At 36.9% G+C, this 18,002-nt stretch overlaps 1 protein-coding gene across 1 annotated transcript; it reads right to left on the bottom strand.

Moving 5' to 3' along the window:
* Positions 1 to 3,503: 3,503 nt before the first annotated feature.
* LOC117333433 (lysophospholipase D GDPD1-like) lies at positions 3,504 to 16,126 on the bottom strand. Its single transcript, XM_033892726.1, has 10 exons — positions 15,807 to 16,126; positions 14,328 to 14,370; positions 14,012 to 14,147; positions 13,402 to 13,447; positions 12,537 to 12,658; positions 10,958 to 11,047; positions 9,607 to 9,740; positions 8,245 to 8,307; positions 5,636 to 5,687; positions 3,504 to 4,555 (listed from the first exon to the last, which is right to left on the bottom strand). Exons 1-10 carry the CDS (start codon positions 15,958 to 15,960, stop codon positions 4,391 to 4,393), a joined length of 1,005 nt encoding a protein of 334 aa, XP_033748617.1. The 5' UTR covers positions 15,961 to 16,126; the 3' UTR covers positions 3,504 to 4,390.
* Between the last annotated feature and the right edge of the window lie 1,876 nt (positions 16,127 to 18,002).

The following is an 18,002-nucleotide window of genomic DNA, read 5'->3' as shown; positions in this document are numbered from 1 at the left end:
AGACATGAAAAAAAAATCTCAACCAATCAGAAAGCCGTATTCCGCGTACAAACAATGGAAAATTAATTATTAGGATTTCCGTAGTGATAATTTGTTTCAATTCAGTTACCTATACTTATTACAATGTACTTACAAAATCATTAGGTTATCACATGAAGAAAACTAAAATTTGAAAATGAGAAATACTAACATTAGATTTTAAAATTAAAAGTTTGGACCACATTATCAACACACTGAAATGGACACTATTCCAAGACATTCTATCTTGCACTGTTTGAATGGCTGCATATAAACATAGATACTTTGAACGTGAATATAACGAGAAAATTATGGCCTATAATTTTAATGGAAAATACACCAGTTCAGCTACATACTTTTTGCAAAACAGAGAAATTTGAAATCTTTTTTTTTTTTTACAATGTCCGAGATCAGAGATCTAAACACTTAAATAGTTTGTCCTGACCAAAGTTAGCAAGAGACAAAATGCTATCTTGTATTTTTACAACCTACATAGCAAATATCTCCATACATTAAACACCCATAAAGTGTTATCAATACAGGTATAGTAAATACATTGCATTCACAATCAAAGATTATACTAGGGGCTATGATCTTATATATATTCAGGACTCTTCTAATATTGTATCCAAGATCAAACGTCAATAGATTAAGGAGATCCATATTATATTAAATACAGTGTATGTGACGGTTCATTGATATTGGCAATGCTTAGTCTCCAATGCCTAGCTTTTGTGGCTGTGGTTGAACGTTGTGTCTGTAGGAGCGGTTGTACATGTTACAAATATCAAATTTGATGTCCACATGAGACATATACATACCTACAAATGAGTTTAAAGCCAAATGGAGTCAAAGTAACCTTATTTTCAATTAACCCATGTTCTGTCTAACAAACCAAAGAAAACAGATGATGAAGTGGTTAAGATTACAAGCTCCATAATTTAGCGATGTCGGTGGATACTCAGGACAAGTACTATATACCAATGACTTCTTTAGATTCACCATGGAATTAATTGTTATTTGATGAAGGGTGGTCAGTTCCGTAAGAAAGTATTTCACTTCCCTTCACATGGTGACTTATTGAATCTTTAATTGACTATCAGATATGTTTATATCCTCTCATCAACCCTGAGATATCAGACAATATAAGTTCTACACAACGAATCATGATCCATTGTATTTAAAACAAACCAATACACACTCATAACGATGATACACATTCTGTAAAATTAATGAGGACAACATGTATACATACTGTCACACACATACAAAAACACGACAAAGCTAGCACTACACAACACACATCATAATCCTGTTAAAACCTGATAATGTTGACATACACTTGGGGACTGTACCAGATATAATCACAAACCATGATATGTACCTTTAGTAAAAACTCTCTCCCTTGGACTAGTCGAGGTTTACTAGCCAAGATTGGGTGTTATACAGGGGGGAGAGGTGATTATTTAGACAGAAAACTCACTATTGTGCCATCATTTTACAAGATTGGGTGTTATACGGGGGAGAGGTGATTATTTAGGCAGAAACTCACTATAGCGCCATCATTTTACTAGCATAGATTTGGCATTATAAGGGGGGATGCTTAATGAGACATAAAATTCACTAAACTGCCATCCTTTGATCAGCAAAGGTTTGATGGTATAGATAGGTGATCTATTGAAGCAGAAGTATAAAATAATTGATAATAAGGAGAAGGAATATATCGCTGGCAGTACTCAATGAGGAAACAAGGAATATCACATCATGGTATAACTTTACATTAACGAGTTGTATCCTGGTAAACACCAACAACACTAATTGATTACTGTACATGGTTGATTACAACAAAGCTATCGGTATCTAAATTTCTAGAATGGAAGTAGTTTGATTTGTCTAGTATATATTACATAGTAAGACTCAATACAACTATTGTTATTAACTCTTTTGTATTACATATTTTTTACTCTAGGTAAAAGAATTAAGCATTTTAGATTGACATGCTCATTTTTTTAAGCATAGTACTAAGTATGATATCGTGAAGTTGTTTGAAATGCAATAAAATGTTGCAAGAAAAACAATTATTTTGATTTGCTGTTTCAATATTTGTTTGATCTGAGGAAAACAAACCTCTTCACATACAAAATGAGGCCATGATGGAGGTTGTCATTTGTTTGAACTTAAATAATCAATAAAAAGGACCTGAATTTAGATCTAAACATTATTAATTTAATACCATTATTCATGTTAAAAGTATTAATTACAAGTTTTGCCAATACATGATAATGCTTCTGTATGGATAAAACAGGGTTCTTTTCATTAACATACAATTACCGGTATATACCTATTAATTAACAAAGTCATACATACATGTAAATGTTAAGATATCTTACATTTTGTAACTTTGATGATAAAACTGGTGTCAGAAACATTGAGTAAGCCAAGTTTGGACTAGGTATCGTAACATGGTAGTGTGTACAAGACATCAGACTAGCCAGGTCTGGACTAGGTATCGTAACATGGTAGTGTGTACAAGACATCGGACTAGCCAGGTCTGGACTAGGTATCGTAACTAGGTACTGTGTACAAGACATTGGACTAGCCAGGTCTGGACTAGGTATCGTAACATGGTAGTGTGTACAAGACATCAGACTAGCCAGGTCTGGACTAGGTATCGTAACTAGGTAGTGTGTACAAGACATCCGACTAGCCAGGTCTGGACTAGGTATCGTAACTAGGTACTGTGTACAAGACATCGGACTAGCCAGGTCTGGACTAGGTATGGTAACTAGGTACTGTGTACAAGACATCAGACAAGCCAGGTCTGGACTAGGTATCGTAACTAGGTACTGTGTACAAGGGTTCTAGAGATAACTTTCCTGGTAACATCAGACTAGCCAGGTCTGGACTAGGTATACATTGCTGATTGTTTTTACGCTACTGGAAAGAAATATGAATGTTTATACTTAATTCTACCCAGTATTGAAAAATAATGAAACAAAAATATAAATAGTTTTACCCATAAATCAACCCACGTCTACAATGTGCTAAATTTTTTAACTTCAAAATCTCTCACCTTAGATTAATTAACTTACCTAATCCAGAAAGTTTCAATTCAGTGTCAAACTTTATTATAAGCTGAATTTACTATTTCTTTTAAATAATAATCCATTTTCAGAATATTCGAAAATGAATTAAAAAAATCGAAACAGACAACGGTGGAATATGAAACTAGATAGTGATGTAATAAGGGCATAAAGAACTCCGTCAACTTGTACATATCATCATAGATACACATCTAAATCCTGGGGGACCGTTTGATTCAGTATGGTCGAAAGGTGGTCTGGATGCACATACACTTGACTGACCCGGAGCAGTGTACAACCTAATAAGGTGGTATTAACTGTATTATCACATACTTTCTATCCTGACAAAAAGTCTCCCGATATATTTAATATATTTAATATAAAAAATTACCGTACTTAAAAGACAATAGATAATAAAATTTAATATCAGCACTCAATACAACATCATCACATATAAAATTAGTACCGTAAATGAAAAAAACTACATACAAAAACATGATTCACCGGAAGCATGCAGTGAATGCTACAGCTACTTAAAAATTCCCCAACCTCTCTCTTCAACCTTTAAATATCATTGTGCCATTACAAAGAGGCATAATAAATTTACAAAAAATTAAATATCTTAAAAATATTATTGAAATGACTGTACCAAATTTGTTTTGATTTTAACATGTTAGTTTCAGTATTCAAACTTTAATATGATATATATACATACATGTATATAATTGATATAATTGGTGCATTATTTCTGTGTTAAACAGACACTGCACAATATCTGATATCAGCAAACAAATAACCCTGTTTACGACTTTTTGTGGAGCCTACTGTTTGTAAGCTTATCAAGAGCAGGTGACGTCACCAAGCACATATGTTACTTAAGCACATGGATTTTGTTAACAGACTAAACATAGAGTCACAAATTGTCACAACGCCTGTTCCTCTCAACATTAACCTGATAAAACTCACTAATTGAAAGACTAAAAAAGAACCAAAAGTGAAGGCAATAGCTGACTAGGAAAGGCCACATCATCATATGATCGCTGACTCCATCACATGGTCTCTGCCATCATCACATGATCTCTGATGTCATCACATGATCTCTGACATCATCACATGATCTCTGACATCATCACATGATCTCTGACATCATCACATGATCTCTGACGTCATCACATGATCTCTGACATCATCACATGATCTCTGACGTCATCACATGATCTCTGACGTCATCACATGGTCTCTGACGTCATCACCCGGTTTCTGACAGAATCACATATTTTCTGACAGCATCACATGGTTTCTACACTCTGGTAACCTTTTTCCTTCTGAAGCTCAGGGTAGTTTTTATCCAGGAAGTCCTTCAGTAATGTTGGGAAGTCTGTCATGACTCCGGTGGACCCAAGTTTGAATGCTCGCTCAAATTCCTCCTCTGAATTCAGCACCCATAAATAAGTCTAAAAACAAAAATCATGATTATCAATTATGTGTATTGTGTTTTATAGTCACACTAATTAATCAGAAGTAAGTCAAAGAAGCCATATCAGTCCCCATATTTATAACAAGAAGCCCATGGGCCTAAACGGTCACCTGAGTTCTAAAATACTGTACATACTGATAGTTGATGTTTTTGTTTTTGAATTAAGAATTCAAAACATTTAACCAGTGTTACCTTGGTTGTTCAAGGTCATTCTATTGAACAATCTTTTCAGTCTGTTATCAAAGCATGCTAGTTACTGTTGCAATACTTGGCCTCTTACATGGTTATTGAGTTGTTTAAAGATTTTTACACATTTGATCTCAGTGACCCTTAAAAGTACATCAAGGTCATTCACTTGAACACCTCTGATGGCCCTTTATTCCAGCATGAGATTATACCAATATCATGAAGCTGGCCATGGGCCTCTTAGTTAATGAGAAGTCATTTAAAAATGTCAACATATTTGGCCCCTATGACCTTAAAAGTAAGTCAAAGTCATTCATTTAAATAAACTTGGCAGCCCTTCAACCAAGCATCTTTCAAGCCCAATATCAGGTCCCTGGGCCTCTTGATTATTGAGAAGACGTTATTTAAATATTATAAAACATTTAACAGTTGTGACCTTGAAGTAGGTCAATGTCATTGATTTTTGAGATGTAATTTAAAGATTTTAATACCTTTGACCTCATCGCCTTAAAAGTGCCAGTAGGTCAAGGTCATTCATTTAAACAAACTTTGTAACCCTTCATCCCAGGATGTTACTGGCCCAATATCAATATCTTGGTTATTGAGAAGTCAAAATGTAAATTGTTTACAAAGCACAATGCTGGAAAACTGCAGTACAGGTGACCTAAAAATAATTATGTAAGCTACTATTATGATAATAAGATTACTGATCAAACATACTTCATAACTATTGAATTATTTGTGTGTTAAGCGTGTGTGCCAAAACTTTCTAAGAAACGAAATGACAAGGTTTTTAAAACAACATGATAATTTAAAAGAATTTCTAATTGTGTGACTGATTTAAATAAAAATGTAGCAGTGGCTGCTTTACCTGGATGCCTCTTCTTTCTAAGTGCTGCAGTAATGTGGGCCTCATCATAAGTCTAAAACAACAAAATCAACTACAACAATGTATTAAATACTTAATATACATCACTTTTATTGTACACCTTAAAGTAAAGTTCTGACAGCTATCAAGCAACTGTATATCCAAGGAGAAGTTACATACTGGGAACTTTGTTTTCAATTGATTGTGCTTATTTCATCTTAATATCAAAGTGATGTAAATATTACTCCGACCTCTCCATATAGATATGACCCGACCACTCCATATAGATATGACCCGACCTCTCCATATAGATATGACCCGACCTCTCCATATAGATATGACCCGACCTCTCCATATAGATATGACCCGACCTCTCCATATAGATATGACCTGACCTCTCCATATAGATATGACCCGACCTCTCCGTATAGATATGACCCGACCTCCATGAGTAATTAGTGTGGGCTAATTACATAGATATGACCCAACCACTCCATGAGTAATTAGTGTGGGCTTACATTTATATGACCCAACCACTCCATGAGTAATTAGTGTGGGCTAATTACATAGATATGACCCAACCACTCCATATAGATATGACCCAACCACTCCATATAGATATGACCCGACCTCTCCATATAGATATGACCCGACCTCTCCATATAGATATGACCCGACCTCTCCATATAGATATGACCCGACCTCTCCATATAGATATGACCCGACCTCTCCATATAGATATGACCCGACCTCTCCATATAGATATGACCCGACCCCTCCATATAGATATGACCCGACCTCTCCATATAGATATGACCCGACCCCTCCATATAGATATGACCCGACCTCTCCATATAGATATGACCCGACCTCTCCATATAGATATGACCCGACCTCTCCATATAGATATGACCCGACCCCTCCATATAGATATGACCCGACCTCTCCATATAGATATGACCCGACCCCTCCATATAGATATGACCCGACCCCTCCATATAGATATGACCCGACCCCTCCATATAGATATGACCCGACCTCTCCATATAGATATGACCCGACCTCTCCATATAGATATGACCCGACCTCTCCATATAGATATGACCCGACCTCTCCATATAGATATGACCCGACCTCTCCATATAGATATGACCCGACCTCTACATATAGATATGACCCGACCCCTCCATATAGATATGACCCGACCCCTCCATATAGATATGACCCGACCTCTCCATATAGATATGACCCGACCTCTCCATATAGATATGACCCGACCTCTCCATATAGATATGACCCGACCTCTCCATATAGATATGACCCGACCTCTACATATAGATATGACCCGACCTCTCCATATAGATATGACCCGACCCCTCCATATAGATATGACCCGACCTCTCCATATAGATATGACCCGACCCCTCCATATAGATATGACCCGACCTCTCCATATAGATATGACCCGACCCCTCCATATAGATATGACCCGACCTCTCCATATAGATATGACCCGACCTCTCCATATAGATATGACCCGACCCCTCCATATAGATATGACCCGACCTCTCCATATAGATATGACCCGACCTCTCCATATAGATATGACCCGACCTCTCCATATAGATATGACCCGACCTCTCCATATAGATATGACCCGACCTCTCCATATAGATATGACCCGACCTCTCCATATAGATATGACCCGACCTCTCCATATAGATGACCTGACCTCTCCATATAGATATGACCCGACCTCTCCATATAGATATGACCCGACCTCTCCATATAGATGACCCGACCTTTACATATAGATATGACCCGACCTCTCCATATAGATATGACCCGACTTCTCCATATAGATATGACCCGACCTCTCCATATAGATATGACCCGACCTCTCCATATAGATATGACCCGACCTCTCCATATAGATGACCCGACCTTTACATAAAGATATGACCCGACCTCTCCATATAGATATGACCCGACCTCTCCATATAGATATGACCCGACCCCTCCATATAGATATGACCCGACCTCTCCATATAGATGACCCGACCTCTCCATATAGATGACCTGACCTCTCCATACAGATATGACCCGACCTCTCCATATAGATATGACCCGACCTCTCCATATAGATATGACCCGACCTCTCCATATAGATATGACCCGACCTCTCCATATAGATATGACCCGACCTCTACATATAGATATGACCCGACCTCTCCATATAGATATGACCCGACCTCTCCATATAGATATGACCCGACCTCTCCATATAGATATGACCCGACCTCTACATATAGATATGACCCGACCTCTCCATATAGATATGACCCGACCTCTCCATATAGATATGACCCGACCTCTCCATATAGATATGACCCGACCTCTCCATATAGATATGACCCGACCTCTCCATATAGATATGACCCGACCTCTCCATATAGATATGACCCGACCTCTCCATATAGATATGACCCGACCTCTCCATATAGATATGACCCGACCTCTCCATGAGTAATTGTGGTAGATTTCCCCTTGTCTATATCATAGACATGAGAATTGAATAATTCGCTGCCCATTTAAAACATTTTTTTACTTACATATCGGCCAACTTCAGAAGAAACCTCATTTTTCTGTTCAAAGGCCTGTTGAATTTATCGCCACTGAAAATTTAAATGAATATAAAATTAGTGTTCTACACAATTCCTAACACAATAAATTCTAATACCGGTAATTACCTTGGGATCCAACAATCATAGACGTGAACATCAAGCCTATCATGTAATAGTTCATCACCTCACTAATTAAGTTCATGACATCAACTGTTACATCAAACAAAGGAAAACAAGTTCTTTTGGTAATTTTTGCCAGTAGATTTATGCAGCTTACATAGCTACTAGTAAAGAGTTTTATCATTTTCCATGCATGTGTCATTTATACACAATCAGTGCAGGGAAGCTATGAGTGAGAATTTCATAGTCAGGAAAATACTTATCGTTATCTCTAAGTATAAAAATAAAACAAAGAAACCAGAGGCTCAAATATACTCCACAACACCTGATCAGGTAATAGTGTATGTTGTACTCCACAGCACCTGATCTGGTAATAATGTATGTATGTTGTACCCCACAACACCTGATCAGGTAACAGTGTATGTTGTAACCCACAACACCTGATCAGGTAATAGTTTATTTTGTACCCCTACAACACCTGATCAGGTAATAGTGTATGTTGTACCCTACAACACCTGATCAGGTAATAGTGTATGTTGTAACCCACAACACCTGATCAGGTAATAGTGTATGTTGTACCCTACAACACCTGATCTGGTAATAGTGTATGTTGTACCCTACAACACCTGATCAGGTAATAGTTTATTTTGTACCCTACAACACCTGATCAGGTAATAGTGTATGTTGTACCCTACAACACCTGATCAGGTAATAGTGTATGTTGTACCCTACAACACCTGGTCAGGTAATAGTGTATGTTGTACCCCACAACACCTGATCAGGTAATAGTGTATGTTGTACCCTACAACACCTGGTCAGGTAATAGTGTATGTTGTACCCTACAACACCAAGTCAGGGGATTTTACTCCGAAAGTCGACCAGCATGAACTTTGATCCATTATAACCTTGACTACAAATCAGGTGTAGAACAATGTATGTTGTGGAGAACCAGTAAACATAAATAAATTATGTGGAAAGGTTTGTGATATTGTGCATCTTGTCTTTAAATAGATAAGTTGTCAGCTGTGACCTTTGACTCTTAAACTTACCCTAAGGTCACCAAAACTCTTATATGATTTAGAATCTGCTACTACTATTCTACAGTGGGTATCTGAGCTTGTTTAGGGGTTTATGAAATATCTCTTACACAAGATTTTGACTCCGGATGAACAAAGAGATCAACATTAGTTACAATGATCAGTGTACACACGAGGATAAGGTAAGCATTACCTCAGAAGGGCTCCAGGCATCAGAACCTCAAAGAGGGATTCTTTTAGAGGTAGGAATGGCAATATTCCAGTATAGAATGTTAGAAGTAATAACAATACACGCTGCATGGAGAATATCAAAGGCACATCGGGGTTCTGTAAGATAAATACAAAGTACGTCAGAGTCCTGTAAGATAAATACAAAATACGTCAGAGTCCTGTAAGATAAATACAAAGTATGTCAGAGTCCTGTAAGATAATACAAAGTACGTCAGAGTCCTGTAAGATAATACAAAGTATGTCAGAGTCCTGTAAGATAAATACAAAATACGTCAGAGTCCTGTAAGATAATACAAAATACGTCAGAGTCCTGTAAGATAATACAAAGTACGTCAGAGTCCTGTAAGATAAATACAAAATATGTCAGAGTCCTGTAAGATAATACAAAGTACGTCAGAGTCCTGTAAGATAAATACAAAATATGTCAGAGTCCTGTAAGATAAATACAAAGTATGTCAGAATCCTGTAACATAAATACAAAGTACGTCAGGGTCCTATAAGATAAATACAAAGTATGTCAGAATCCTGTAAGATAAATACAAAGTACGTCAGAGTCCTGTAAGATAAATACAAAGTACGTCAGAGTCCTGTAAGATAAATACAAAGTATGTCAGAGTCTTATAAGATAAATATAAAGTATGTCAGAGTCTTGTAAGATAAATACAAAGTACGTCAGAGTCCTGTAAGATAAATACAAAGTATGTCAGAGTCCTGTAAGATAAATACAAAGTACGTCAGAGTCTTGTAAGATAAATACAAAGTACGTCAGAGTCCTGTAAGATAAATACAAAGTATGTCAGAGTCCTGTAAGATAAATACAAAGTACGTCAGAGTCTTGTAAGATAAATACAAAGTACGTCAGAGTCCTGTAAGATAAATACAAAGTACGCCAGAGTCCTGTAAGATAAATACAAAGTATGTCAGAGTCCTGTAGGATAAATACAAAGTACGTCAGAGTCCTGTAAGATAAATACAAAGTACGTCAGAGTCTTGTAAGATAAATATAAAGTATGTCAGAGTCTTATAAGATAAATACAAAGTACGTCAGAGTCTTGTAAGATAAATACAAAGTACGTCGAGGTTCTGTATGGTAAATATATAGTGGACATTATGTCAGGGTTCTGTGATGTAAATATATCATACATACATGTTGCTAAGGCCTTAGAATTAATATTGATGTACTAAGATACAAAAATTTTATAATGTACACTTTTAAGACTTATTGTGAAGAGGTTATTGCTGAAAACCTTAATTGACAAACAAATGTCCATTTTAAAATGTTATTTCCAATATGACCTCAGAATACTACATACCTTTTTGTACAGTTTACTGGTTACTTCAGAACTTCTATTACCCCAAGCTGTGAGAGACTCACGGTCAAATTCCAGAATCAAATCATTCACCTACAGATTTATCAAAAGTGCCATTAGTAAAACTTAACATCACAACTCATTGTAATAATCATCTAAAAAATCCTATTACAGTAACATGACATACGATAACACAAAGGCGGTAATATGCCATCATAGTTCTCTATAATGACTCGATACGCTAGAGGGGAACCAGTACCTAAGATTACCCAGAAGGCCACAGTGGATCTATTGACAGTTGCTCCAGAATCATACAATTCTTCAGGAGACATCATACAACTTGACAGAGGGGACTCATGGTACCCAAAGAAAGGTAACTATATGAGGACTCACTTTAACTTACATGGCCATTTCTCCCAATTGATATCCTTGATTGATTACTTGAAATTTTTACTCTCACCATATTATTTTATTTACCCAAGAGTGTTCAAATATTAGAAATAAAAAGTGCAGTGCAAAACAATGCTGACATGATTGAATTGTCTACATGTCATTGTATTACCAATGACATAATGTTATTGTTGTCAGCATGTGCTGTCATACCCTCAGGGCGGACAGAGTAATCACGCCCAAGGGGCTGACAGAGATATTACAACCTAGGGACTGATACAGATATCACACCCTGTGGGCTGACAGACATATCACACCCTAGGGGTTGACAGAGATATCACACCCTCGGGGGAGACAGAGATATCACACCCTAGGGGGAGACAGAGACATCACACCCTAGGGGGAGACAGAGATATCACACCCTAGGGGCTGACAGACATATCACACCCTAGGGGCTGACAGAGATATCACACCCTAGGGGCTGACAGACATATCACACCCTAGGGCTGACAGAGATATCACACCCTAGGGGCTGACAGACATATCACACCCTAGGGGCTGACAGAGATATCACACCCTAGGGCATATCACACCCTAGGGGCTGACAGACATATCACACCCTAGGGGCTGACAGAGATATCACACCCTAGGGGCTGACAGACATATCACACCCTAGGGGCTGACAGAGATATCACACCCTAGGGGCTGACAGAGATATCACACCCTAGGGGCTGACAGACATATCACACCCTAGGGGGAGACAGAGATATCACACCCTAGGGGCTGACAGACATATCACACCCTAGGGGCTGACAGAGATATCACACCCTAGGGGCTGACAGACATATCACACCCTAGGGGCTGACAGACATATCACACCCTAGGGGCTGACAGACATATCACACCCTAGGGGCTGACAGACATATCACACCCTAGGGGCTGACAGACATATCACACCCTAGGGGCTGACAGAGAAATCACACCCTAGGTGCTGACAGAGATATCACACCCTAGGGGCTGACAGAGAAATCACACCCTAGGGGCTGACAGAGATATCACATCCTAGGTGCTGACAGAGAAATCACATCCTAGGGGCTGACAGAGAAATCACACCCTAGGGGCTGACAGAGATATTACATCCTAGGGGCTGACAGATATCCATGAGAAATATATGTCTAAATGGGACACCTACCTTGCTGATGAGGTCATCATTATTGATCTTGATGTCTACATTGATAGGCATGGTAGGAAAGGCTTGGAATACATCTCTTAACAGTGGGATTTGTCTGTCCGATCCACCATGGATCTGGAAACCTGCAAACCAACAACATTTTCTTCAGAAAAGAAAAAACTCCACAATATTGATAGTAGTGAATTAATTATATTGCAAGATAGACTTTATACAATAACAGCTCCAATCTTTAAGACATCATCAACCCAACATCTTGATTGATATTCATATAAATAAATCCATAGAATATTTAAACATACACAAAATACTACGTACTTCTTCATCTACTTGTAGAGGGAAGCGCTTATTGGCACGCATTACAATATAAAAGGAAGCAAAACAATTAGGTGAATTAAAGTACCCCAAGAATGCACAAATAATACACCGCCTCACCCAGGTAAATCCATGTTCAAAGATCCAGTGACCAGTAATGAAGGAGTAATAGAGCCTGGACAAATTTTCTTTTGATGTAGGTCAAAGTTCATAATGTAGGTCAGAGTGACTAACTTTTGACACATGACACATCACCTTACCTAGGTTAACCCACGCCCCAAGTATGTAACAAGTAGGTAGAGGATAGAGCTCAGATAAGACAAAAAGTGGATGGACAGAGGGATGGAAGGACAGAAGGACACACCATAAAACTATCGTCCCCTCCAGTTCTGGTGGTGGACTTGTATTAATAGAGATGTTTCAAGACAAATGGAAAACATAACACTGACTGTGTAATAAAATCCTGAATCATGTCCTAAATGCCAGGAATCATGGATATAATTCTTCTATAATAAATGTATTCCCCCAATACCCTTCATAAACAAATACTTACTACTCATGAAGTCCAAGGACAGCATGCCCTGGATCGGCGGCAAATCCTGAAAGTAAATATTAATATGTTACCATTGTATATGAGGTATACTCATATTGAGGAACATGTTCCGTAAAAACTGACACCAGACAATGGGATATTGTTTTATGCCAGTATTCAGTGTTCTCTATTACACAACTGAGCATATTTTTTTACAACTGCATAATTACAAGCCAGTGGCATAGCTAGTCAAAAATTATATGGATACTCTATAGACTTTTTTTCTCTCTCTACCTCTCTCAGTCTTTTCTTTACTCATTTTTTTCCTCAGAAAAAAAATGTGGATGCTTTGGCATACAAGCACACATGGTAGCTATGCCACTGCCACTGCAAGCTGACAGTGAAACAGACCCCAAAGATTTCATCTGTAGGTCAGTGAATTAATAAGTAATATGATATACAATTCTGACCCTTTTACAAAGGTTCACAAGACTGCATAAAGCCCGACTCCCTGATATCAACCTTCAAAATTCTTAACTGGCAGGAAAATAAAAGACAAACTTGTAGAATCTTTATGGTGTGAAAATCTAGCCATTCATTTGTCTCCTTGGCATATGTCTCTGGGACTGACCTTGTAATCGTAGTCGATTATCTCCCCTTCCACACCACATGATCTTTTAAGAGAATTGTCATGTGACACAACCACCTGACCATCCTTGGTGATGTGGCAGTCAATTTCCAACATCTCTGTACCAAGGTCAGATGCACTGAAACACATTCATCAAATACAACATTGACGTATTTCTGATATATTAATAATGAATTTTCTTGATAATACAAATAATTTATATCAAAGACTTGTCTTCTTTCCACAAAGATATTAAGATAAAACTATCGCTAAAATATTACACAGTTATTTTTCAACAAAATTTAAGAAAATAACTTACAAACGGAAAGCAGTCATGGTATTTTCCAAATTTTCACCAGCACCTAAAAGAAACAAAGATTACAAATCATTACTGATGGAAGGTAAAAAAAGAATGCTTTTGACAGGGAAATAGGATAAGATATATATTTCATTGTATTTCTATCATCCTCATTATGATGTTTTAATTAACTGTAAGTTGAATTGTTGAGTTCATTTTGAATTAAAACCAGGATGGTTCTCACCTAAACTATTTGTACTGAGGAAAAGCAGGCTGAATATGATGTACATCTGTATAGTGGATCTAACCGATGATTTGATCATGTTATGTTGTTTATTTTCGTATTTTATAAAACAAACATGAGTGTTAGATAATATTTGTTATTAAAGGCAATAAAGATGCTAACAAATGTGTAATCAAAGCTGTACAGATCTAGACTTTATAGATATTTGTTGAACTTTTAAACAACATTAAATAAAGGTTCCTTTCCATTTGGTGTAACGTTAACGTTAGCTTAATTTAGACGGTGGGACTGGATCGTTGGAAGTCAGAAGTTGATTATAGATCCCTGGTTTTGACAGAAACACAATCACCTTTTGTACGTTTGTTACAGAACTCTGACCCTCAGTGTAATTATACAGCTGGGAGTTATTTGTTGAGCCTTTGTAGAGATCGTCTTTAGGAACAAGCACACTTTAAACAGTTGAATGTTTTTTTTGTTGTTATCATGCTTTGTTCCACCAGCTCCTAGTAATTTTACTTTTATCTTAGCTAGAAATTGGTGTTTTGGAGTAGATTCTGTGTTTCAGCAGACATGTTATGCTCTTTCATTTCCCATTCAATTGAAATAAATTCTGTTTCATGTTGTGATTAATTCAACAATCCTCATGGTTTCATGTATGTCAATACAGCAAATATATAGCTACATGACTGTGAAGTACAGATTGATTGGTCGGTTACCTGTTACCTCTTGTGATATACTTATACCAGGTATTGTCATCAGTCTTGGGCAGGTATTCGCATGAATCGGCCTACTCAGAGACTTATATACTAAAGTTATATATAGATCTCCGGCCTATTGCAAGGTATCACTCCATACAGTACACTCACAATATACCAGGTAGGCCTAATGCAATCTATTTGTTTTGGAATTAATCATTTTAAACCTTGATGTCAACATTAAGAGGAAGTGGGTAAGGAAAAGCCACAAGCCATGATTCAAAATATATTCTGCATATCATTATTAATTTGATTTTAGTTCTAATATCTTGACATACTGTAGTCTATACTTTTATTCATCATTCACGTTGTTACTAAGAACACGTATTTAAAAAATGTTTGTTTACATTTGCCGCATTCTCTGTGTTGTTTATCTAAATATTTATTTCTTCTTTTTATATTAACTGGTTATAACACTTAAAAGTTTTACACTTTACTTATGGAACTCTCATCCTCCATTGGAAATTATACACAATTTACATGTATCTACTATATACTTACCCCCTCTGTGGCTGATGTGTCTTGGTCGAAATTTTACATTCTTTTTCTTATGTAAAATATGTGGATATTTTAATAAAATAATTGATGTTACAACGTAACACCCAAACAGAGCTGCTACTACAACCATTATAATGATTTCAGTTAATGTCAACATTCCAGATTTACAAGGAAAATATCCAGCGTCTTCCCTCGAGACAAAGTCTTATACCATTCCTGATGTAAGTGTGCTTCATCATGCTCACGTGTAACTATCAATAAACGTCCCAGAAAAGCACCTTTACCATTCAGTAATCCTAAAGGAGAACTTAGTTGTACGGCTAAAGTTGAGTCACATGATAGTATTAAAATGTTTACCTTCCTGTTTGAAGAGTTCTATTCAAAGGAGGAGAATCTGCCTCCAGCATACAGATTGACATTAAAGGGGTTCGACGCTTATCAGAGGCATGTGTTTTGTTGTTTTTTGTTTTTATTCAAATATTGTTTAAAAACCACCAAAATATCATACAAAAAAAACTTGTGCACACCTTAATTCTACATGTTATTTTATTTAATTTTTGAATGTGAAGGAAATCCGACAGTGAGTCTAGAAATTTATTTTGGGTACAGAAGACTACGTGTGTTATGTTTATGCTAATACTGGTCGGTGAGATCTCTATCTATTTCATGTACGGTCAAAGGGTAGATAACTCTTTTTCCGGATATTTTAGTTCCATTTCATTATTATTTTATTAGTTTGTACTTGATTCCGGAATTAGTCCGTCCGGCCTATGTTTTGTTGTTTAGAGAATAGAGAGGAAGAAAATAAACATGGTCGACACGTACATTGAAGCTGGCCTTATGTTTTCCCCCCATAGGCCCAAATTCACCCCTCTCACAGCGTGACAACATGGTGGAGAATCTAAATTGAGGACAGCGAGACGGAAAGTGGTAACTTTACGGTGCTTTGGATTCTCTTTCAATTTAATTTGTGTGTTAGCTGATCCATTTTCGTTTTTTTTCGCGCCATGTAATGCCATGTGACATTTTTTTTTTCTCGTTATGACTACAGTCATTTTGGGAGACTCGCGTCTTCGTGGACTAAATAAAACTGTTGTTAAACCGAATGTTTTTTGCAATATTGTACCAGGATCCAAGATTTCTTCTCATTTGACTTATATTACAAATCATACCAGCCAGTTTTCAGTTAAATTATGTATTATATGCCTTGGAATCAATGATGTACCTGACAATATTTTCGATCTTCCCCCACATGTTTTAGATCGGCTGTATAGAAAAATTACAACTGATTTTCATAGATTAATTTCTGCTGTGTCTCCATCTGCTCGCATTGTTATTGGAACAATTGCCCCTAAACATCTGTATGAATGTGCGAGCACCTTTCCTCATAAATCAAATTTACACATAAACAATATAACTTTTGATCATCAGAAAGCCTTTGAAAAATTTGTTATGCGAATCAACAATGACTTCATTCACAATTTCAATGAAACCCACACAGGCCAGCATCTTCCTTTACACACAGACATGCGGGTACATAGATCTAGAGGCAGGACATCTCGTTTCTTCTATGGTGCGATGGGAGATGGAATTCATCCAGACCAAAGGTTGAAGATGGCCTGGTTCACAAAAATACAAATATTGTTGTAAAGCCCCCCGGCCGATATATTTGTAAATGTTGTTATATAACTCTGTCATGAGCTTAACATGTGTATTATAAACATTAATTGTGATATGTGTATACAAATAATGTTGTAAAGCCCCCCGGCCGACTTATTTGTATCTTATCATCTTACAGTGTCATTAACTTATGTTATGAGAATTATAATATGTGGGATGTTGGCAATTTATGAACAATGTGTGATGTATGTTTATATATATGTATACAAATAATGTTGTAAAGCCCCCCGGCCGACATATTTGTATTTCATTATACAGGGTGTATACAGACTCTGCAAGTCATATTAACAGGTCATACATGTACAATTTATGTTGTAAAGCCCCCCGGCCAACATATGTATGAAATGTCCTGTCTATCTACTAATTCTATATTGCTGATCCACCCGGCCAACATATGTCAACTCATCAAATTAGTACCAGCACTTCTATAGACATTCTGAGTGAAATTACTGATAACAGCCTAAGTTCTGATGACAATGATGATTTACACATTTTTGATGAACACTTTTTGGCAAAGAA

The sequence above is a fragment of the Pecten maximus genome, chromosome 8 (assembly GCF_902652985.1).
Source record: "Pecten maximus chromosome 8, xPecMax1.1, whole genome shotgun sequence".
Lineage (NCBI taxonomy): Eukaryota > Metazoa > Mollusca > Bivalvia > Pectinida > Pectinidae > Pecten > Pecten maximus.
Note: the sequence above shows the minus strand (reverse complement) of the source record. Positions and strands in the feature narration are given on the sequence as shown.

Coding starts and splice junctions, on each gene's coding strand:
- LOC117333433 (XM_033892726.1), bottom strand. CDS start 15,960: ATGTTGACATTAACTGAAATCATTATAATGGTTGTAGTAGCAGCTCTG. Junction 14,148..14,327: donor ACCATGACTGCTTTCCGTTT/GTAAGTTATTTT, acceptor AATGTGTTTCAG/TGCATCTGACCTTGGTACAG. Junction 13,448..14,011: donor TAATCGACTACGATTACAAG/GTCAGTCCCAGA, acceptor ATTTACTTTCAG/GATTTGCCGCCGATCCAGGG.